The following is a 23,355-nucleotide window of genomic DNA, read 5'->3' as shown; positions in this document are numbered from 1 at the left end:
ACAGATAGATAGATTTTTAACCAATAAGGGAATTAAGGGTTACGGGGAGTGGGCGGGTAAGTGGAGCTGAGTCCACGGCCAGATCAGCCATGATCTTGTTGAATGGCGGAGCAGGCTCGAGGGGCTAGATGGCCTACTCCTGTTCCTAATTCTTATGTTCTTATGTTCTTACTGCAGTTGTACAGGGCCTTGGTGAGGTCTCACCTGGAATATTGTGTTCAGCTTTGGTCTCCTAATCTGAGGAAGGACATTTTTGCTATTGAGGGAGTGCAGCGAAGGTTCACCAGACTGATTCCTGGGATGGCAGGACTGACATATGAGGAGAGACTGGATCGTCTGGGTCTGTATTCACTGGAATTTAGAAGGATGAGAGGGGACCTCATAGAAACATATAAAATTCTGATGGGACTGGACAGGTCAGATGCAGGAAGAATATTCCCGATGTTGGGGAAGTCCAGAACCAGGGGACACAGTCGAAGAACATAACATAAGAACATAAGAACATAAGAATTAGGAACAGGAGTAGGCCATCTAGCCCCTCGAGCCTGCTCCGCCATTCAACAAGATCATGGCTGATCTGGCCGTGGACTCGGCTCCACTTACCCACCCACTCCCTATAACCCTTAATTCCCTTATTAGTTAAAAATCTATCTATCTGTGACTTGAATACATTCAATGAGCTAGCCTCAACTGCTTCCTTAGGCAGATAATTCCACAGATTCACAACCCTCTGGGAGAAGAAATTCCTTCTCAACTCGGTTTTAAATTGGCTCCCCCGTATTTTGAGACTGTGCCCCCTAGTTCTAGTCTCCCCGACCAGTGGAAACAACCTCTCTGTCTCTATCTTGTCTATCCCTTTCATTATTTTAAATGTTTCTATAAGATTACCCCTCATCCTTCTGAACTCCAACGAGTAAAGACCCAGTCTACTCAATCTCTCATCATAAGGTAACCCTCTCATCTCCGGAATCAGCCTAGTGAATCATCTCTGTACCCCCTCCAAAGCTAGTATATCCTTCCTTAAGTAAGGTGACCAAAACTGCATGCAGTACTCCAGGTGCGGCCTCACCAATACCCTATACAGTTGCAGAAGGACCTCCCTGCTTTTGTACTCCATCCCTCTCGCAATGAAGGCCAACATTCCATTCGCCTTCCTGATTACCTGCTGCACCTGCAAACTAACTTTTTGGGATTCATGCACCCCCAGATCCCTCTGCACCGCAGCATGTTGTAATTTCTCCCCATTCAAATAATATTCCCTATTACTGTTTTTTTTCCCCAAGGTGGATGACCTCACACTTTTCGACATTGTATTCCATCTGCCAAACCTTAGCCCATTCGCTTAACCTATCTAAATCTCTTTGGAGCCTCTCTGTGTCCTCTATACAACCCGCTTTCCCACTAATCTTTGTGTCATCTGCAAATTTTGTTACACTACACTCTGTCCCCTCTTCCAGACCATCTATGTATATTGTAAACAGTTGTGGTCCCAGCACCGATCTCTGTGGCACACCACTAACCACCGATTTCCAACCCGAAAAGGACCCATTTATCCCGACTCTCTGCTTTCTGTTCGCCAGCCAATTCTCGATCCGTGCTAATACATTTCCACTGACTCCGCATACCTTTATCTTCTGCAGTAACCTTATCGAATGCCTTTTGGAAATCTAAATACACCACATCCATCGGTACACCTCTATCCACCATGCTCGTTATATCCTCAAAGAATTCCAGTAAATTAGTTAAACATGATTTCCCCTTCATGAATCCATGCTGCGTCTGCTTGATTGCACTATTCCTATCTAGATGTCCCGCTTATTTCTCCCTTAATGATAGTTTCAAGCATTTTCCCAACTACAGATGTTAAACTAACCAGCCTATAGTTACCTGCCTTTTGTCTGCCCCCTTTTTTAAACAGAGGCGTTACATTAGCTGCTTTTCAATCCGCTGGTACCTCCCCAGAGTCCAGAGAATTTTGGTAGATTTTAACGAATGCCTCTGCCATAACTTCCGCCATCTCTTTTAATACCCTAGGATGCATTTCATCAGGACCAGGGGACTTGTCTACCTTGAGTCCCATTAGCCTGTCTAGCACTACCCCCCTAGTGATAGTGATTGTCTCCAGGTCCTCCCTTCCCACATTCCTGTGACCAGCAATTTTTGGCATGGTTTCTGTGTCTTCCACTGTAAAGACCGAAGCAAAATAATTGTTTAAGGTCTCAGCCATTTCCATATTTCCCATTATTAAATCCCCCTTCACATCTTCTAAGGGACCAACATTTACTGTAGTCACTCTTTTCTGTTTTATATATCTGTAAAAGCTTTTACTATCCGTTTTTATGTTTTGCGCAAGTTTACCTTCGTAATCTATCTTTCCTTCCTTTATTGCTTTCTTAGTCATTCTTTGCTGTCATTTAAAATTTTCCCAATCTTCTAGTTTCCCACTAACCTTGGCCACCTTATACACATTGGTTTTTAATTTGATACTCTCCTTTATTTCTTTGGTTATCCATGGCTGGTTATCCCTTCTCTTACCGCCCTTCTTTTTCACTGGAATATATTTTTGTTGAGCACTATGAAAGAGCACCTTAAAAGTCCTCCACTATTCCTCAATTGTGCCACCGTTTAGTCTGTGTTTCCAGTCTACTTTAGCCAACTCTGCCCTCATCCCACTGTAGTCCCCTTTGTTTAAGCATAGTACGCTTGTTTGAGACACTACTTCCTCACCCTCAATCTGTATTACAAATTCAACCATACTGTGATCACTCATTCCTAGAAGATCTTTTACTAGGAGATCATTTATTATTCCTGTCTCATTACACAGGACCAGATCTAAGATAGCTTGCTCCCTTGTAGGTTCTGTAACATGCTGTTCTAAGAAACAATCCCGTATGCATTCTATGAATTCCTCCTCCAGGCTACTCCGTGCGATTTGATTTGACCAATCGATATGTCAGTTAAAATCCCCCATGATTACTGCCGTTCCTTTTTCACATGCCTCCATTATTCCCTTGATTATTGCCCGCCCCACCGTGAAGTTATTATTTGGGGGCCTATAAACTACGCCCACCAGTGACTTTTTCCCCTTACTATTTCTAATCTCCACCCACAATGATTCAACATTTTGTTCATTAGAGCCAATATCATCTCTCACAACTGCCCTGATACCATCCTTTATTAACAGAGCTACCCCACCTCCTTTCCCTTCTTGTCTATCTTTCCGAATCGTCAGATACCCCTGTATGCTTAATTCCCAGGATAAGGGGTAAGCCATTTAGGACCGAGATGAGGAGAAACTTCTTCACTCAGAGAGTGTTGACCTGTGGAATTCTCTACGGCAGAGAGTTCATGGCAGTTGATGGCAGTTCATTGGATATATTCAAGAGGGAGTTAGATATGGCCCTTACAGCTAAAGGGACCAAGTGGTATGGAGAGAAAGCAGGAAAAGGGTACTGAGGTGAATGAACAGCCATGATCTTATTGAATGGTGGTGCAGGCTCGAAGGGCTGAATGGCCTACTCCTGCACCTATTTTCTATGTTTCTAAGTTTCTATACTCTATCCCCCTTCTGAAGTGGGCAAGAAGTAGCAAGACAGTTATCAGAAGAGTGCGACACAAACCATTATTTTTCATTTTTGTCTCTGAGCAATATCACAGGAGGTACACTTGTGTTGTGCCTATTGGTGTCTCCTCAGTTTCCTTCTTTATTGTGCTTTAAAACTGGCAGAGGGTTGAGAGCTTACATTCTGTGCAGAACGCTCTCGGATGTGATGACATAAATGAGAGTGGTGGGCTGCCAGCAACAATTTCCATTTATACCATGCTTTTAATGTAAAAGAAAATCCCAAGCAGCTTCAGAGAAGATTATAGGAATTGGATGCCGAGCCAGAAAGGAGAGATTAAGCAGTACTCCCAGTTCATGATGCCACAGAACAGCAGGATCTACTCCCAGGCTGCGTCTAACCAGCGGTTTTGAAGCATAGAAATACTGTCTCGAGGGATGGCTGAGATACATTGATAAACTCTTGGAGGCCTCTGCTTTTATGATATTTTAGGATTATGAATCAATTCAGTAGAGTGCGCTTTCCCTTTTAAGGTTATGAGTAAACCTAACACGCAGAATGATTCTTTTGAAACTGCAAAAAACATGGCGAGAGGAACTGTTGGCAAGGATGTACTTGACTTCCCTAAGTCAGCAAAGGAGCTCGGTTTTTAAGGAGACTTTGATGCTATTTTTAATTAGCACTAAGCCCACCACTAAATTGGCAGACAGATTCTGTGGCAGGGCTGCACACCACATATAGCATTAATGCAGGAGTGACTAGCTGTTTGCACATCATTTATTTTTTTCCACAGTAAAGCTGGAATCATTTCAATGACAAAAGCTAAAGTTCTCTGCAAATCTGGCCCAATCTCTGACTTTGAATTCATTCGGACCCAAAACAAATTGACATCACAGGGTAATTTTCTAACTTTGTGCTTTTGACGGGAAATCTCGCCCATCACAGACCATCCCTTTTGTTCTTTTTGAACATTCGCCAGTTCTGACGAAGGGTCGTCGACCTGAAACGTCAACTCTGTTTCTTTCCACAGATGCTGCCTGACCCGCTGAGATTTCCAGCATTTTCTGTTTTATTTCAGATTCCAGCATCCACAATTTTGCATTGATATAGCGCCTTTCACAATCTCAGAGCGCCCCAAAGCACTTTATAGACAATTAAGTACTTTTGAAGTGCCTGGTCTGGTCTGGGAGGCCTGGTCTCCCATGTTGCCTCGCTTTCCACCCACCAAAACTAGGCATATTGTATGTCTCCCATCAGATTCGCTGTGCACCCACCTGGAATTAAAATCAGTGCCTGTGTGAATTTGTTGCTATTCTGAACCTAGAGATATTAATGTTTCTTTGCTGATTTAAAAGTAATTGACAAAATGTATCTAAGATTGTTGTGTTCTCCTGTTGGACTGTCGGGAAACACGGCAGCCAATTTAAGCAGAGCAAGGAGAAATAATATAAGTAACTGGATAACTTGTTTTAGTGATGATTGAACGGTAAATGTTGGCCCAGACATGAGGATAATAATTCTTCTTCTTCAAATAGTGCCATGGGATCTTTTATATCCCCCTGAAAGGTTGGTTTAAAGTGCCGTTGGAAAGATGGCATCTCTGACAGTGCAGCATTCCCCCAGTACTGCACTGAAGTGTCACCCTAGATTATATGGTCGAGTCTCTGGAGTGGGGCGAGGGGCGGGTGGAAACGGCTCCTGCTCCTCCCGACTCCACATTCAGGTAAATTACTTACCTTCTTGGTTGGACTGCCCAGGCGATCCCTAGGCCTGGTCTCCCATGTTGCCTCGCTTTCCACCCACCAAAACTAGGCATATTGTATGTCTCCCATCAGATTCGCTGTGCACCCACCTGGAATTAAAATCAGTGCCTGTGTGAATTTGTTGCTATTCTGAACCTAGGGATATTAATGTTTCTTTGCTGATTTAAAAGTAATTGACAAAATGTATCTAAGATTGTTGTGTTCTCCTGTTTGACATTGGCCCAAAATACAGACTGTTACTGTATCCTATAATGCTTGAAGTAAATAAATATCAAACAACAGTTTTTTTTACTGCATATGACGCACTTATTGTGATATGATACTTGCGAGCCAGTCAGAGAGCAGAAACCAAGATAATGTTGCAACCATGAATCCATTTACTTAAGATGTGTAGTTGTGTTGAGTCCTATTCACTGGGTAGTACTGCAGCTATGTTGCTGATGCATGTTGTTATAGAACTGACTGTGCATCAATGTTAATGATGTGGTCCTTTGACATCCTTTTAGTTGAAAAGTGTTTGTGAAATAGTAAAGAAATACAATGATTAATTCAGTATTTTGTACACATCCGCAGCACTTTTTTTTAATGTTCTCCGTTAAATGGACAGCACCGTCTAGACCACATTTATTGCCACATTCTTAGCTGCTCAGAGACAGTAGGAGTGGGTATTCTATAGTGTTTGTTGGTGCAGCGCGGCGAGATGCTTGTTGCGTATCCATGAAGGGACGCAACCTTGCATCAGGTTCTCCAGATTGCTGCGGCCCTTGCCCAGCAACCATGCTCCATACAACACACACATCCTGCCAGTCACAAGCTCATGCGGGGAATACCCCTGTGCTTCTAGGCGGGCTGGCTCGGACCCCCATCAGAACTAATGCTAACACCTCCACCCATTTTCTAGGCGAGTCTCCCGTCTCCTTCGTAACCTTTCCTTGATGGTCCTATTCATCCGCTGCACAATCCCCAATGAATGCGGGTTGTGGGCGACGTGCCATTTACCCTCTACACCTAGCATCTTCAGAGTCGTCTGCATGACTGCCCCTGTGAAGTGACTCCCCTGATCGGACACCACATACTGTGGTAGCCCCCACCTAGAGAACACTTCTCTCACCCTCGTGGGCCAACTGAAGGAATTCTCTCCGGTGCTGCTGCGGGACTACCCACTGTTCCCCTCTGAAAACCATCCCTTCCTTTACCATAATACCTGCCACTCTGTATGGACCCTCTACCTTAACTCCCTTAGCCAGCGTCTCCAGAACAGTCTTTAGGACGGGATCAGGTGCCTGGACCATCTTTAGGTCTGGGCCCAATGCTACCCCTGCACTCCCTTGTGTCCCACCTCTGTCTCTGATCGCGGCTACTGGACTCGACCATACCGATCCCAAAACGTGCCCGATTGAGCACCTTCTTTGGCCAGTACGTCGGCCTGCTGATTGCCATCCACACGGGGTTCTGTCTTAGAATGGGCCTTGACTTTGTGGATATAGAAATCCCCCTGGGCTCCAATCGATGTTATGATCTGTCGCAACAATGGCTTGGTTGCTGGGGGTTTCCCGTCTGCAGATGTGAACCCGCGACGAGACCAAATGGCTAAATATTCTGTACACGAATTGCAAGTGAACATGCTGTCCCAGCAAATCATGTGGGGTGTAGGGAACTCTTCGTGGTGGGTAACCACATAGACCACCGCCGACAGTTCAGCGTGCTGGGCGCTTATGTTGCTCGGGAGTTTAATGGCCTTGGCAATGCCTGCCTTTGGGTCAAAAATCCCGCATCCAGTGAGTCGCTCCCCTGCCACCACTGTACTGGACCCGTCTACATAGATCTCGCGGTCCGTGGGATGGATCCCAGCCCGAAACCCTATGTCTACGTCCCATACTCCTTCAACAGAACATGTGTGAGCCACCCTGGGTAGATCAAATTCGTGGCAAGCTTGGACTCACAGAGGCCTTTCACGCTCAAATTCATCTGAGAAAGCAATAAAGTCCAGCGAGCAATGCGTGCACTGCTCACCGTGCCATCCTTTATTCTCCCATCCAGAAGCATCTGAGTGGGCGTATGATGGGTTAGGAGAGTTATCGGGGATGCCCCCGTGAAGATTTGTGATCTCTTCACGGTCCAATGTGTGGCGAACAGGTGCCTCTCACAATTGGAGTACCTCCTCTCTACATCTGTGAGGATTCTTGATGAGTATACCACATGCCTCAGTTTACCACGCCGCTCCTGGAGCAGCACGGCGCTCAAACTGTTCCCTGTGGCAGCTACCTCCAAAAAGAACTCCTCTCCCCCATCAATCACTCCTAAAGCAGGTGCGGTCTGCAGATCTCTCTTCAGGCCACTAAAAGCTGCCATGCAGTCCTCATCCCACTCCCAGCCCGCTCCCTTGTGGAGGAGCCAGAGTAGAGGGGCTGCCATAGTGGCATAGTCCTTTATGAAATCCCTGCAGTACCCTATGAGTCCCAGGAAGGATCTTACCCCCGTTACCATGGCTCCTGTACCACCTTCCTCCTCGCCCCATCGATGGCCCTCTCCCCAGCACGCACGATCAGCAACCTGAGAAATTTTACTTCCTGCTGGCCGATCTGTGCTTTCCTTGGATTAACCTTGAACCCAGCTTCCTTTAACAGACTCAGCAACTCAGCCAGCAGTGGGCCATGCTCCTCCTCCTCGTCGGAGAACAAAAGCAGGTCGTCCACGTACTGTACAAGCTGCTGTGGTCTGCTGAACCCTTTTAAACAGTTGGCCATACATTGGTGGAAAATAGAAGGACTGTTATGAAACCCTTGGGGAAGGCAGGTCCATATGTACTGTTGACCCTTAAAAGTGAATGCGAACTTATACTGGTCCTCCCTTTTGAGAGGGATAGACCAGAATCCGTTCGAAATGTCCAGCACCGTGAATGTTTTTGCGGGGCTGGGATACTCCCGATCAGGTCGGCTACGGCTGCGATGGTGGGGGCACAGGCTGGGATATTCTTGTTAAGAACCCGATAGTCCACAGTGGCTCTCCACGAATTGTCCGGTTTCCTAACCGGCCAAATCGGAGAGTTCACATGGGTCGCTATGGGTCTCAACACACCCTGCTCAACCAGTGATACCAACGCTGTCTCTAAATCGGCCTCTGCCTCTCTGGGAAAGTTGTACTATTTCTGTGGTTGGGCCATGGGGTCTCCTTCTACTCTGGCCTCCACCCTTGCTACCCTCCCGCAGTCGTGCTTGTGTGTAGCGAATACCGCGAGGCTGGCTCGCACATCCGCTCTGTACTCCGCCGGGGTAGAAGTGACCAAATGTTCCAGGTCATAACTACCCTTGGGCTCCATCGTACACGTGGTTCCCTTGCCTTGCTTCCCTGGCATAACTACCACCTCCTTCTCCTTTCCCACGCATACTGCCCCCCATAGACAGCGATTCCGGAAATCCACCAATAACTTGTGGGCCAGTATAAAGTCTGCCCCAAAATGCCTATTCCCTCCCACTCCCACTGCATCAAGACACATTTCCACTCCGTATGGAGTGTACCCAGATCGATGGCTAGCGGAATGGAGAAAGACCCCGTTCGTTCGTTCCCGGTGAACCCTACTAAGTTATATAGGACCCCGTTCGATAGAGGTAATGTGGCTGGGTTATCCACATAGACAATAGTGCTTGAAGCTCCAGTGTCCAGCAGATAAGTCCCTTGCAACTTCTCCACCCCCATCTTCACGCACGGTCTATTCCAAGCATCATATCTTAGTGGGCACAGGTAAACGGGCTGAGAAGCTCCTAGTCATGGGTCGGGATTGTTCGGGACGGATGGGAGTACGCTGCCTGCTGCCACGTCCACCCTACCCTGTCCTGCCAGAAAGACTGCGCGGAGAGCAGCCACTAATACCGTGAACGGATCAGTGCTGTTTCCCGACACAGCTGCGGCTTTCCACGCTGGCGCTGGAGGATCACCTTTCACGCTCTCTTTGTCAGGGACTGTGCAGTCTTTCCTCCAGTGTCCTTTACTCCCGCACCCATAACAACCCTGCTTCTTCTCTGAGCTACCCCCTTCCTGGCGCCACTCTTTTCTAACGTTGCCTCCACTAGGCTTTAACTCGTGCACTCTGTCCTTTGGTTTGTCATCCTCACCCCTACCATTCTTAAAAGAGAGAGTTAACTGCCAGATCACACTCTCTTCTGTGGTCTGGGGATCCCAGGAATCGAACCATCCTTCTGCTTTGGCCTTGATCCTGGGCAGGCTGTTCACCACCAGGGTCCTCAGCCAATGAGCCCTAGGCTCCCCCTGCAGTTGCGCCCGGTCTGGCACCCCCGCACAGGCACTCTGTTCGATAGGCCACAGCCTGTTCGCAAAAGCCTGCGGTGCCTCCCCAGCTAACCGCACTGTCCTTTCCACTCGGGAGAAGGGACTTCCATCAGTGAGGCCCATAGCTTCTAGGATGTCAGCCTTTATCCCCTCTAAAGTATCCTGCCCCCTCTTGCTACCCGCTGAGAGCGACTGGTACAACCTACTATACAGGGAAAATAAAAGTAATTTGGCTGCCTCAGCTTCGTTACAATTATTGTTCCCCCCCACCTGCTCCACATCCATAAAATGGACAGATGGGTCCCCTTTACTGGTCAGTTTGGTCAGGTTAGAGACCATTGCCTGCAGCTGGGAGGTCGTATACGGGACCACAAAGTCACTCTGCAATGGTCCTTGCTCTTGACCGCCTATGGGCGCACCGTATTTCTGCTGCCGGACAGGGCACATGGGTCCTGGTCCCGGCACCTCGGGCGGTGGTCGAGCGTCCTCCTCTGCCTCACAGTCTTCATTATCTTCCTCATCTACCCGGGCTATTCCCCGAGCTACCAAGCAGACCATCCCTTTGGCCTTAGATAGAGCATCAGTCAAATTCCGGATCTGCTCCTGATTACCCGTATCAAACCCTCCAATGTTGGCGAGTCTGTATACCACCTGAATATCCTTCAACTGCTCTTCCAGCACCTTTCCCTCACGCGACAACTGAAAGGTCTCCTCCCTAACCACCCTCTTGTTCCCCTATGCCTCAGTTACCTGGCATTGCAGGAACTCCTTATGGTTACGGAAAGTTTTCTCCTGGCTTATTCTTCCCAGCTTCTCATCCCTTAGCTCCGTGCATAACCTGCTCCCTACTACAGCCCTTGCGTCTGACTGTGCCTCGGACTCCCTGAGCTCTGCCTCTAACTTACCAACCTCTCCTACTGCGCCTATGCTCCTTGCCCTCCGTCCATTCTGCCGTTGCGTCCACTGGACACTCAGCACACAACAAGCCCATGTCTTAGTGCTGTTAACCTTCTTAAATACATATGAATAATTCCCTTCCTCCATTTGGGACCTTTTGCTAGAAGCACTGTCCATGACTGATTTACACTCCTTTAATCCAGGTCCCTTCGTGGTCGCCAAGAGATGTAAGTGGTTTTGATCCTAGCCCAATTGCTAGACGGACGGTTCGAATCACCCCTGCCTTACGAAAATTCTATACCCGGGGATTATTATTCAGAGTGTAAATGGAATAAGTCACGGACAGGAATGCTTCGGTGAAAAATTGTACTTATTATTTATTTAGTCTAACATACACTGGCTAAAGCATGCACTACTAAACAAAATCACTGTCTCTGTGGAAAATAAGATTCAGGTTACAAACAACATATATGCAGTACAAAACTGAGGACCGGTAACATGCAGTAATTCCCTTGATGCTATGGTGGATTCTAACTCCACCCCTACCAATGAATTACCCAGTCGCAGCCCCTTCACCTGGCTAAACCAAACAAAGCTTCCTCCCCAGAATAGCCCCGAAAAGCTTCACTTCTGAGAAAACCCTGAGCCCTTACACCTCACCCAGCTCGCCTGGGATATCTGGTTACTGGCTTGGGACACTCGCGACCATGCTCACCATCACACACAGTCGGTCTCAATCACTCAGCTCAGTTGTGGGAAGTCACTGCCTGGAGGCTGTACCCTGTGAGGGGTATACGGTTCTCTGTCTCAGCGGCTTCTTCTGCGGAACTGCGGCTTCCTCCTCTGGTACTTCTTGTTACGTCGAGAGCGAGAGGGAGAAGGGGAGGCGAAATGGTGGAAAAAAGTCTATCTTTACAGGAGTCTTGCTATCCCTATCTTTCCTGCCAATCTTTAAAACCCTTTTGTTTCTAAGCACTCCGGTGCTTAGTCAGTGATGGGCCATCAGACCCATGTCTATTGGACTAATGGCCCTGAGTCTGGGACATATCTCGGTCTTTGTGTTGGGGAAAAAGAAACTGGCTCCTCTTTGGCTGGCCAGGCTAGTGGGTTCATTGTTCTGCTTCTCTTCTGAGATGGAGGTGAGAAGTGTTTTTGCATATGGCCCCCCTCCTTTAGCTAGGACTGGCGGGTGAACCCGTACATTCTGGATGACTGACAGTTCTTTTGTCACAGCCAACTGCCAAGCGGTCTCTCTGCACAGGGTGATCCCATCACAGGGAAAAAATACCCTCAGAAAAAAAATCCCATAAAGTCCACGAAATATTCTCGACTGAGTCCATTCTTTAAATGGAGACTTGGCAATCTCTTCAGCGCTCTCTTGCTCTTGTAGCATCAGTATTAATATTGCTGGTCCAATTAAACTTCTGATCATTGGTGGCCCTGAAGATGTTGGTGAGGATCTTGGCAATGGTGGTACCATTTAAAGGTCACTGGTTTGATACATCTGGGCAGAACATTGACTGATACTGCAGATACTCCCTATGCTGGCTTGCAGAGGGACCAAGGTAAGGAAGGTGACCTTGACTGCTACTGATGGTATTGTCCCCATAAGGCAAGTTGGTCGTAGGTGTCTTTTAAGCAGATGGCAAAACTCTGTAACTGGTTCCCTGCTGATCCAGAATCTGTGTAGGCTTGTGTCATTGGTCATTGCCAGCTGGGTTTTAAATTAACTTGCCAGCCTCCACAGGTCTCTCTGATGCCATGTTGTTCCTGAGTTCCTGTGGACGTTTATATTGTAAAAGCTCCATTTTTCATGCCCTTTTGCTTGTAAATACTTCAATTTTGTTTGATGAATTAGCAGACAACATTTGGCTATTTAGTTTGCACATAAACACACCTACTTCTATCACAATTTACATGTATTATAATGTTCAATTAAACTTTCGCTAATCTTGTGTGCCAGCATGTAAGTGGGAAAAAAGTACACTTGAGTAAGAAGCATAAGTGAATTAGGAGGTTCTGAGGAATCGGGAGTTCCCCTGTCTGTCAGTATGGATTGTAATATTGACCGATTATGTAAAACTCACTTATGTATGTAAAGCACGCTTATACACTCACTTACATTGGATTAAGAAGAGGGAAGTAGCAATGCCTGATGGTTAAAGAACCATCTGAAGTAGCCAACACTGCAATGACCCTTAGCACAGAAAATAGAAGATGAAAACATACTCCATACTGAAACACAAGGGCAGTGGAGAATCAACATCCCTGGGAATCAAGGTCAATCAACATGTCATGAGAAACTGAGGCAAAGTTGAACACATTCCAGAAGGGTGACATGTGATGGGAGATGGACAGGTGGGAGAGATCTGCTCAGAAACAGTCTGAACAGTAGGCCAATCGGTGGTGTTATAGGAGGGTCGCACAAATCGAAAAATCGTATAACTGTGCTTGTAGAACTCTTGTACTTTGAAGTGTTCATCGAATAATAAAGCCGGTGAATCGAAATTTTCATCTGAGTGAATCTGTGGTCGCTATTTTACCCCAACACAGCATTTTAGACCAGTTGGAAGATCACACCATGCACAAAAGTAGCAGAAATTTGACAATCTGGAACCAACTGACTATTGAGCCTTCGACTGCAAGTTCTATGTAGGAACCACCAGCCTTAGTGACCGTAAAATGTATCTTACAGACAGGACAGCCTTCACAACAAATCAGCAAATTAAAGGTGTAAGTGGGTTTTGATCCTAGACGGACGGTTCGAATCGCCCTCGCCTTACGAAAGTTCTAGACCCGGGAATTATTATTCAGAGTGTAAATGAAATGAGTCACGGACAGGAATGCTTCAGTGAAAAATCGTACTTATATTTATTTGGTCTAACACACACTGGCTAAAACATGTACTACTAAACAAAATCACTGTCTCTGTGGAGAATAAAATCCAGGTTACAAACAACATACATATACAGTACAGAAATGAGACCTAGTAACATGCAGTAATTCCCTGGTGGATTCTAACCCTACCCCTACTAATGAATTACCCTCCCCAGAATAGCCCTGAAAAGCTTCACTTCTGAGAAAACCCTGAGCCCTTACCCAGCTTGCCTGGGATATCTGGTTACTGGTTTGGGACACTCTCGATCATGCTCACCACCACACCAGCCGGCTTCCTTTCTTTAGCTCAGCTGTGGGAAGTTACTGCCTGGTCTTCAGTCTCGGTAGCTTCTTCTGCGGTACTGTGTCTTCCTCCTAGTACATTGATCTTGGTGTAGCGAGAGCGAGAGGGAGCGAGGGCTCTCTCTTGATACAAGCTGCAAGCTCCAAGCTTCACTCCCACCTTCAAGCTACAAGCTTCAAGCTAAAATTAAAGTGGAAAAGGCCCTGTCTTTATGGGAGTTTTACAATCCCTATCTTTCCCGCCAATCTTTAAAACCCCTTTGTTTCTAAGCACGGATACTTAGTCAGTGATGGGCCATCCAACCCATATGCATTGGGCGGATGGCCCTTAATCTGGGCATCTCTCTGAGCCTTTGTGTTGGGAAACACCCGGCTCCACTTTGGCTGGCCAGGCTAGTGGGTTCATTGTTCTGTTTCTCCTTCTGAGGTGGAGGTGAGAAGTGCTTTTGCATATTAGAGTGGCTTTGTCAATGGCCCCCCCTTCCTGGCCGACAGCTCTTTTGTCAATATTCATGGCCCCCTTCCTTTAGCTGTGACTGGTGGGCAAACCCGTTCTGGATGACTGACAGTTCTTTTGTCACAGCTACTGCCATGCAGCCTCTGGAGTTTTAACAAAATCTTTTTTTTATCACTTCTCTGCACAGGGTGATCCCATCACAGGGAACATACCCTCAGAAAAACCCATAAAGTCCATGAAATATTCTCGACTGGAATCCATTCTTTAAACAGAAACGTTGCGATCTCTGCAAAGGGGGTACATGTGCATGCATAGGTTTTTATAAATTCAATGCAAATAGTTGGTAATCATCATTATTTACAAATATTGTTACGTTAAGTTGTGACTTTTTTTAATTGGGGGGGAAAATCCATTTTTGTGAGAATTTGTGGTAATTCAGCTTTTAAGTCTGCAAATAATTTTTATTCTGAACACGCACTAAATAATTTTAATTCCATGAGGCATTCAATTTGATAAGCAGGATTTAATAATGACTCATTTCCTACTTCCTGAGCAAACACACACTGACATTGCATTAGACAAGCTTGGGCAAAGATCCTGCATAATGTATCTGTTTACTTTCAGGCTACTGCAGATTCATTTAAGAACATAAGAAATAGGAGCAGAAGTATGCCAGTTGGACCCTCGAGCCTGCTCCGCCATTTAATAAGATCACGGCTGATCTGGTCATGGAATCAACTGTACTTCTCTGCCCGCTCCCCATAACCCTTTAATCCCTTATCGCTCGAAAATCTGTCTTATCTCTGCCTTTAAGTATATTCAATGACCCAGCCTCCATAGCTCTCTGGGGAAGAGAATTCCACAGATTTACAACCCTCTGAGAAAATAAATTTCTCCTCATCTTAGTTTTAAATGGGCAGCCCCTTATTCCTGGACTATGCCCCCTAGTCTTAGTTTCCCCTTAATATCCTTTCTGCATGCACCTTGTCAAGCCCCCTACCTTATATGTTTCAATAAGATCTCTCATTCTTCTGAACTTCAAGGAGTATAGGCCCAACCTGCTCAACCTTTCTTCATATGACAACCCCTTCCTCTCAGGAATCAACCTCGTGAACCTTCTTTGAACTGCCTCCAATGCAAGAATATCCTTTCTTAAATACGGAGCCCAAAACTCTACGCAGTACTCTAGGTGTGGCCTCACCAACACCCTGTACAGTTGCAGAAGGACTTCTCTGCTTTTATATTCCATCCCCTTTGTAATAAAGGCTAACATTCCATTTGCCTTCTTGATTACTTGCTGTACCTGCATTCTAACGTTTTGTGTTTCATGCACAAGGAACCCCCAGTCTCTCTGTACTGCAGCACTTTGCAATTTTTCTCCATTTATGTGGAAATTTCAGGTTCTGAAATGTATAGGCACAATTGAACAGTGCCTGGCTGCCTGTATTGTCAGGTGCAACCTGTCATGCGTCTGATGTGCTCTATGTCCTCAACGTAGGCTCGAGGCAGTACCAGGACTTGGTGCTCTGCGCACAAACTATGCACAAGGCTCGTTAAAGGCCCAAAAATATATTAATGAGGTTGAAGTCCAATAATGCAACTGCATTGCCTGAACAGGGCTATGAAATATAAAAACACAAGCTGGTCCAAACTTTGCTCCAGTGTCACCCACTACATTCTGTGAAATCCTTTCTTAGCAATTAGTTGCATGATATTAGCATTTAGTTTTTATCAATTCAGATTTATGTCCTCTGTATTTTATCCCAAATCTATGGGCTGAATTTTCCCCAATGCCGTTTTTTGGCTTATTTCAAGCGTTACACCCATTTTCTTTGGCCCCGAGTACTCCCCAAAAAAATGTGAAAGTTTTCCCGTTCTAATTTTTTTAATTGGCACCACGCAGCCTATGTTTTAGCTTCAGGGGGTGGAGCTTAATGTCTGCGCTGTAAAAAGGATGCCTCCCCTTCTGCACATGCGCGAAAAAAAAAGTTTTTTACGTGATGTGCACGCGTGCCCAGTACACCACCTGGTCTGCACTCAGCTATTTTTAAAGAGCCAGTTGTGTGTGAGAAATGTGTGAGAACTTTAATTCTCAGTGGGAAAATTGGAGCTGCAATATGCAACGCGGCACAAGGACCAAGAATTTCTCACAAGAGGAAGTGGAGGCACTGGTTACTGTAATTGAGGCCAGATGGCACGAGCTGGACACCAGCAGAGGTCACACAAAAGTTTCACCAAAAGAAATGAAGAAACGCTGGAACCAACTTGCAGAAGATTACTGTGCAATGGTGACCACCCCGAGGTCTGGAAACCAGTGCAAAAAGAAATGGCAGGACCTTGGTCAAGTAGTTAGTGTAAGTAATATTTTAATTTATTTACTGGAATTGTAATTGTAAATGTGACCAACTGTATGTCCCACTCAGCAGAAAGACACCCTCTCTTTAAAAAGTTATATTTTCAACTTTACAGAGGAAGGTGGCACACAATTAAAGAGAGAGAACTTGAACAGGAGGAGACAGGGCAAATCTGCACCCACTGACACACCTGGAAGACAAGGTCACTGCTTTGATGGGTCCTTCCTGGAGAAAAGCAACCACCACTGTACAAGCTGGGCCCACACTCAAGGGAGAGGGCAAGTCCTGCAAATTCCACATTCTGGCTTTGCTAAAAGTTAAGTACTGCGCGGGCTAGCTACGCTTCAGTTGGTGCAATGTGCTATCATTCAGCATGGTCCTTCAAATGAGTCGGCTGCCTGCACTGTGTGAGCCTACTCATGCCACCCTGCCCCCTCCTCTGCTGCTAACCATTTGTCTGTTCTATTTTGCAGAACTTGAGGCCAACCCTGACGAGGCTGAAGCCGATGCAGAAGAAGATTCAGACCCGGACGAGCCTGAAGAGGAGAACATCTTCCAATCCCACCTTCCAGACCAAGAGCATGGGGGTGAGCGGGAGGGGCAGGGGGAGGGGGAGGATGAAGCTCCCACTGTTGGACTCACTCTGGAGGAGATTCTGGTGCCGCCCATTGAAGTGCCAGCCCCTTTCCTGAGTGGTACAAGTGTTGGGACATTTCATGGTTTCACACAGTCTGAGGCTGTGGGTTCCAGTGGGGTGCAGCGAGCCACACCCAGGATGAGGAGGGGAAGGAGAGCTCGACAGTACTCTCCTGAGGTGCAGGATCTAACAGATGTGGTTCAGATGATGGCAATGAGTGTGGAGAGCATTGACCTTACACAATCACTCCTGGACAGCATCAGTGGGGTGGGTAATGAGGTATCGGGACTGTCGGGAGAAGTAACAACACTCTCATGAGAAATGGGAACACTGTCTGGGCACATGAGGGGGGGAATGTCACAGGTAGCCGATACACTGTCGGTGAACATGAGGGAGGGAATGTTGGAGTTAGCTGCTGCAATAAGGCAACACGCCCAGACCCCGTGGCCATTGACGGAATCAACTGCCACTCCCACTCCAATCCCCAGACCAGCCTCTGAAGAGGCCCAAGCCGGGCCTTCCACATTACTGCCTGCCCACGCCCCCCCCATCAAGAAGTGCGCATTCCACGAGATGCTCAAAAGAATCAGCTTGGTACCAACCAGAGAAACACTGTGCCACCACCTGTGGACAGGGGTGAAGTCATCAAGACCAAGTGCAGTGAGCGGTCTTAGAATAAGGTGGAGAAGAGATAGGTGCAGGCTTTCTTTGCTGCTGTTGTTGTTATTATTGTTGTTACTGTTGTAACTGTTCTCAAATTCAAAGTTTTTTGTTAGTTATGTAAATTTACAAGTTTAAAAGTTTGTAAGTGATCTTAAAGTTTGTAAGTGATCTTAGCTGAAAACTTTAAAGTTTGATACAAGAATATTTTTATTAAAGTTAAGTTAAGTACAAACAAGTGTTGAACTTTTGAATAAAATATATTTTAAATTACAACTGAATCATTTCCATTATTAACACAACTTTTTGAACTAAAGAAGAATCATTTCCATTATTTGTTCCATTAAAACACAACATTACGGAACAGGTCCAAACAATAAACACGGTCCATTTGGAATAGTTGCCGCTGAGCCATCAGGCAGCAAAGTCTTCACGGATGAGCTGCTGGCGCAAGGCTCGAGCAATCGTTAAAGGGGCATGACGGCCCGCCCTCCTCTGCCGTCTTGCTCCGTGTTCAGGTAGTTACATGGTTTCCTCATCCTCCTCCTCCACCTCCTCCTCGTCATCTGCATCTTCCTTCTCATCATCAGCCACTCTCACCTCAGGTGGGTCTTCTACTGTCAGCTGCTGCTGCCTCATGATGGATGAGTTATGCAGCATGCAGCACACAACTGACCGACAATCTCAGGGGAGTATTGCAAGTAGCCTTCAGAATGGTCCAGGCATCGGAAATGCTGTTTCAAGATGCCAATGGTCCTCTCTATTATGCTGCGCATCACAATGTGCAACATGTTGGATTCCCGGTCGGTCAGCTTCCATCCGGGTTATGCGTAGGGGCACCATGAGCCAGGTGATGAGGCTGTACCCTTTGTCTCTCAGCAGCCAGATCTGCCCTTCTGGCTGCTGCTGAAACATGGTAGATATAGTACTCTCGCACAGGATGAATGCATCATGAATGCACCCAGGGTATCTCGCATCAACTGCCATGATGCAATGCATGTCGTCACAGACGAACTGCACATTAATGGAGTGGAAGCCTTTTCTGTTCCTGTACATCCCGGGATCCTCCAAAGATGCTCGCAAGGCGATGTGGGTACACTCAATGCAGCCCTGTACCTCTGGGAAGCCAGAAATCCTGGAGAAGCCCACAGCCCTGTCACGCATTGCCTGGGCGGTCATGGGGAACTTTATGTCGTCATTCCTCCGGGCATATAGTGCAGCACTCACCTGCCGAATGCAGACATGTGTTGTATGTTGAGAAATGGCGCACACATCCCCAGTTGTGGCCTGGAATGATCCAGATGCATAAAATGAAAGTGCAGCTGTAACCTTTATTTCAACTGACAAAGCAGTCCTCCTGACGCTTCTAGGTTGCAGGTCTGCTTTTATTAACTCACAGATCTCGGTTACAACTTCTTTACAGAAATGCAGCCTTCTCACACAGTCTGCATCACTTAGGTGCAGGTATGAACGCTGTCTCGATATACTCAATGTGGGTAAGGCCTCCTGTCCATCATCCTACGTGCTCTGAGGTTCCTCATGTGATGATGTCTAATCAATCTTCTCCTCCGTAGCACCATCACGCAGAAGCCTCGCATGAGGTATATCATTGTCAATATTGCCCCATAATTTAATAAAGCTTTGCAAGAAGCTCAAAACAACAGGAGAAAGCACTCACACCTTCTTTCCTCTCTCTCATCCCAAGGTTGACGCCCCAGTATGGACTGCACCCTGGTCTGCGCATGTGCAATGGGCTTGCTTAGAACGGGAAGCTAGGCATTCAATAAAGAAACAAAGTCTAATACAATTCTTTAATTTTAGATTTTATTTAAAGTACTACCCCACCACCGAACGTCTCCTCACCGGGCTCAAGGGTCGGCCGGCAGAATCACTCCCTTGCCCGGACACTGGGGCTCGGCATCCATCCCTCCCTCCCCACCCCCCACCCCGGGCTTCTTTTGAAGTTGTTATATAGCCTAAGGGTTCTCATCCCTTCAGTTCAGCTTCCACCCCCGCCACCGTCCCCCCCGCCGGGGCTTCTTTTGAAGCCGAGCCCCAAGCCCCTGTGTCTGGGCGCGGGATGGATTCTGCCGGCTGACACTCCGACCCTTGAGCCCGATAAGATGTTTGGTGGTGGCGTGGTACTTTTAAAAAAAAATCTCAAATTTTCTCCCTTTTGACTTTGAAAAATTTAAGCTTCATGATGCATGATCTTTGTCTTCTTGACTCCCTCCAAAACGTGGCCTAAAAACAATGGTGACTTTCTGCGGCGATTTTTTAATGTGCACTGGTTTTTCTTAAAGTGCCCCGAAGGTTTTTTGGGAGTGCTCACGTACGCCGTCATAGGAAAATTGTAAGTTGGCCAAACTTGCTTAAGTGTGAAAAACTGCCGCAGACATCAGGTTACGCAAAAAAGTGCTAACCTAAAAAACCGTAACTAACTGAGTTACGCTGGTGCAGGAACTTTGAGGAAACTTGGATATTTTAATTTACGCAAAAAAAAGTGGCGCAGATAACTGGGGGAAATTGAGACGTTTATGAGGCACAATTTTTCAATTTTTCTTTAATAAAAGCTATTTTGCAAGTATGTTTCCATGAAGACAGATTATACCACCTGTCTATTTCTGCCTTATTTTCCATCCCTCCCCTTCACATGCTCTTGGCTGTTAAAAATACCACACTATTGGTACTAATGCCTTTTCCTTTTGGTTCTAGGATTATGATGCTTTCTTTGAATCGAAGGAAAACAATACGGTCTCCACATTTTTTGGTTTGAAACCAAAATCTACATCACGGGTAAATATATCCTTTTGATTTACAGTTAGTTCGCTTTGTTTTCATACTTTCCCTCAGGTAAAAAACCCAGGGTCAACAGTGGAAAAATACTATGGAAAATTCCTCGCTGCCCTCTGTTTTTTAAAAAGAAGGGAGAGGTATAAACCTGCCAACTACAGGCCAATCAGCCGAACGTCGGTTGTGGGGAAACATGGAAACATAAAAACATAGAAAATAGGTGCAGGAGTAGCCCATTCGGCCCTTCGAGCCTGCACCACCATTCAATAAGATCGTGGCAGTTCATTCCCTCAGTACCCCTTTCCTACTTTCTCTCCACACCCCTTGATCTCTTCAGCCGCAAGGGCCATATCTAACTCACTCTTGAATATATCCAATGAACTGGCATCAATAACTCTCTGCGGCAGGGAATTCCACAGGTTAACATCTCTGAGTGAAGAAGTTTCTCCTGATCTCAGTTCAAAATGGCCTACCCCCCTTATCCTAAGACTATATCCCCTGGTTCTGGACTTCCCCAACATCGGGAACATTCTTCCCGCATCTAACCTGTCCAGTCCCGTCAGAATCTTATATGTTTCTATGAGATCCCCTCTCATCCTTCTAAACTCCAGTGAATAAAGGCCCAGTTGATCCAGTCTCTCCTCATATGTCAGTCCAGCCATCCATGGAATCAGTCCAGTGAACCTTCGCTGCACTCCCTCAATAGCAAGAACGTCCTTCCTCAGATTGAACACAATATTCCAGGTGAGGCCTCAGCAAGGCCCTGTACAACTGCAGTAAGACCTCCCTGCTCCTATACTCAAATCCCCTAGCTATGAAGGCCAACATACCATTTGCCTTCTTCATTGCCTGCTGTACCTGTATGCCAACTTTCAATGACTGATGAATCATGACACCCAGGTCGCATTGTACCTCCCCTTTTCCTAATCTGCCGCCATTCAGATAATATTCTGCCTTCCTGTTTTTGTCCCCAAAATGGATAACCTCACATTTATCCACATTATACTGCATCTGCCATGCATTTGCCCACTCACCTAACCTGTCCAAGTCACCCTGCAGCCTCTTAGCACCCTCCTCACAGCTCACACTGCCACCCAGCTTAGAGCCATCTGCAAACTTGGAGATATTACATTCAATTCCTTCATCTAAATCATTAATGTATATTGTAAAGAGCTGGGGTCCCAGCACTGAGCCCTGCGGCACCCGACTAGTCACTGCCTGTCATTCTGAAAAGGACCCGTTTATCCCGACTCTCTGCTTCTTGTCTGCCAACCAGTTCTCTATCCACATCAGTACATTACCCCCAATACCATGTGCTTTGATTTTGCACACCAATCTCTTGTGCGGGACCTTGTCAAAAGCCTTTTGAAAGTCCAAATACACCACATTCACTGGTTCTCCCTTGTCCACTCTGCTAGTTACATCTTCAAAATATTCCAGAAGATTCGTCAAGCATGATTTCCCTTTCATAAATCCATGCTGACTTGGACCGATCCTGTCACTGCTTTCCAAATGCGCTGCTATTTCATCCTTAATGATTGATTCCAACATTTTCCCCACTATTGACGCCAGGCTAACCGGTCTATAATTACCCATTTTCTCTCCTTCCTTTTTTAAAAAGTGGTGTTACATTAGCTACCCTCCAGTCCATGGGAACTGATTCAGAGTCGATAGACTGTTGGAAAATGATCACCAATGCATCCACTATTTCTGTGGCCACTTCCTTAAGTACTCTGGGATGCAGACTATCAGGACCCGGGGATTTATCGGCCTTCAATCCCATCAATTTCCCAAACACAATTTCCCGCCTAATAAGGATATCCTTCAGTTCCTCCTTCTCACTAGACCCACTATCCCCTGATACATTCGGAAGGTTATTGTGTCTTCCTTCGTGAAGACAGAACCGAAATATTTGTTCAATTGGTCTGCCATTTCTTTGTCCCCATCATAAATTACCTGAATCCGACTGCAAGGGACCTACATTTGTCTTCACTAATCTTTTTCTCTTCACATATTTCTAGAAGCTTTTGCAGTCAGTTTTTATGTTCCCTGCAAGCTTCCCCTCGTACTCTATTTTGCCCCTCTTAATTAAACCATTAGTCCTCCTCTGTTGAATTCTAAATTTTTCCCAGTCCTCAGGTTTGTTGCTTTTTCTAGCCAATGTATATGCTTCTTCCTTGGTTTTAACACGATCCTTAATTTCCCTTGTTAGCCACAGTTGAGCCACCTTCCCGTTTTATTTTTACTCCAGACAGAGATGTACAATTGCTGAAGTTCATCCATGTGATCTTTAAATGTTTGTCATTGCTTATCCACCATCAACCCTTTAAGTGTCTTTTGCCAGTCTATTCTAGCCAATTCACGCCACATACCGTCGAAGTTATCTTTCCTTAAGTTCAGGACCCTAGTTTCCGAATTAACTGTGTCACTCTCCATCTTAATAAAGAATTCTAACCACATTATGGTCACTCTTCCCCAAGGGGCCTTGCACAACAAGATTGCTAATTAGTCCCTTCTCATTACACATCACCCAGTCTAGGATGGCCAGCTCTCTAGTTGGTTCCTCGACATATTGGTCTAGAAAACCATCTCTAATACACTGTAGGAAATCCTCCTCCACCGCATTGCTACCAGTTTGGTTAGCCCAATCAATATATAGATTAAAGTCACCCATGATAATTGCTGTACCTTTATTGCACACATCCCTTATTTCTTGTTTGATGTTGTCCCCAACCTCACTACTACTGTTTGGTGGTCTGTACAC

At 46.1% G+C, this 23,355-nt stretch overlaps 1 protein-coding gene across 1 annotated transcript in view; it reads left to right on the top strand.

Annotated features, from left to right (window-relative positions):
* The window catches only part of sh3bgrl2 (SH3 domain binding glutamate-rich protein like 2), a 118,314-nt gene that overhangs the window by 57,240 nt on the left and 37,719 nt on the right, over window positions 1-23,355 (top strand). The window contains exon 3 of the mRNA XM_070885581.1: window positions 20,514-20,594. Within this exon, the coding sequence (XP_070741682.1) occupies window positions 20,514-20,594 (81 nt within the window). The remainder of the gene's footprint in view (window positions 1-20,513; window positions 20,595-23,355) is intronic.

Source organism: Pristiophorus japonicus, chromosome 7 (assembly GCF_044704955.1).
Source record: "Pristiophorus japonicus isolate sPriJap1 chromosome 7, sPriJap1.hap1, whole genome shotgun sequence".
Taxonomy (NCBI): domain Eukaryota; kingdom Metazoa; phylum Chordata; class Chondrichthyes; family Pristiophoridae; genus Pristiophorus; species Pristiophorus japonicus.
Note: the sequence above shows the minus strand (reverse complement) of the source record. Positions and strands in the feature narration are given on the sequence as shown.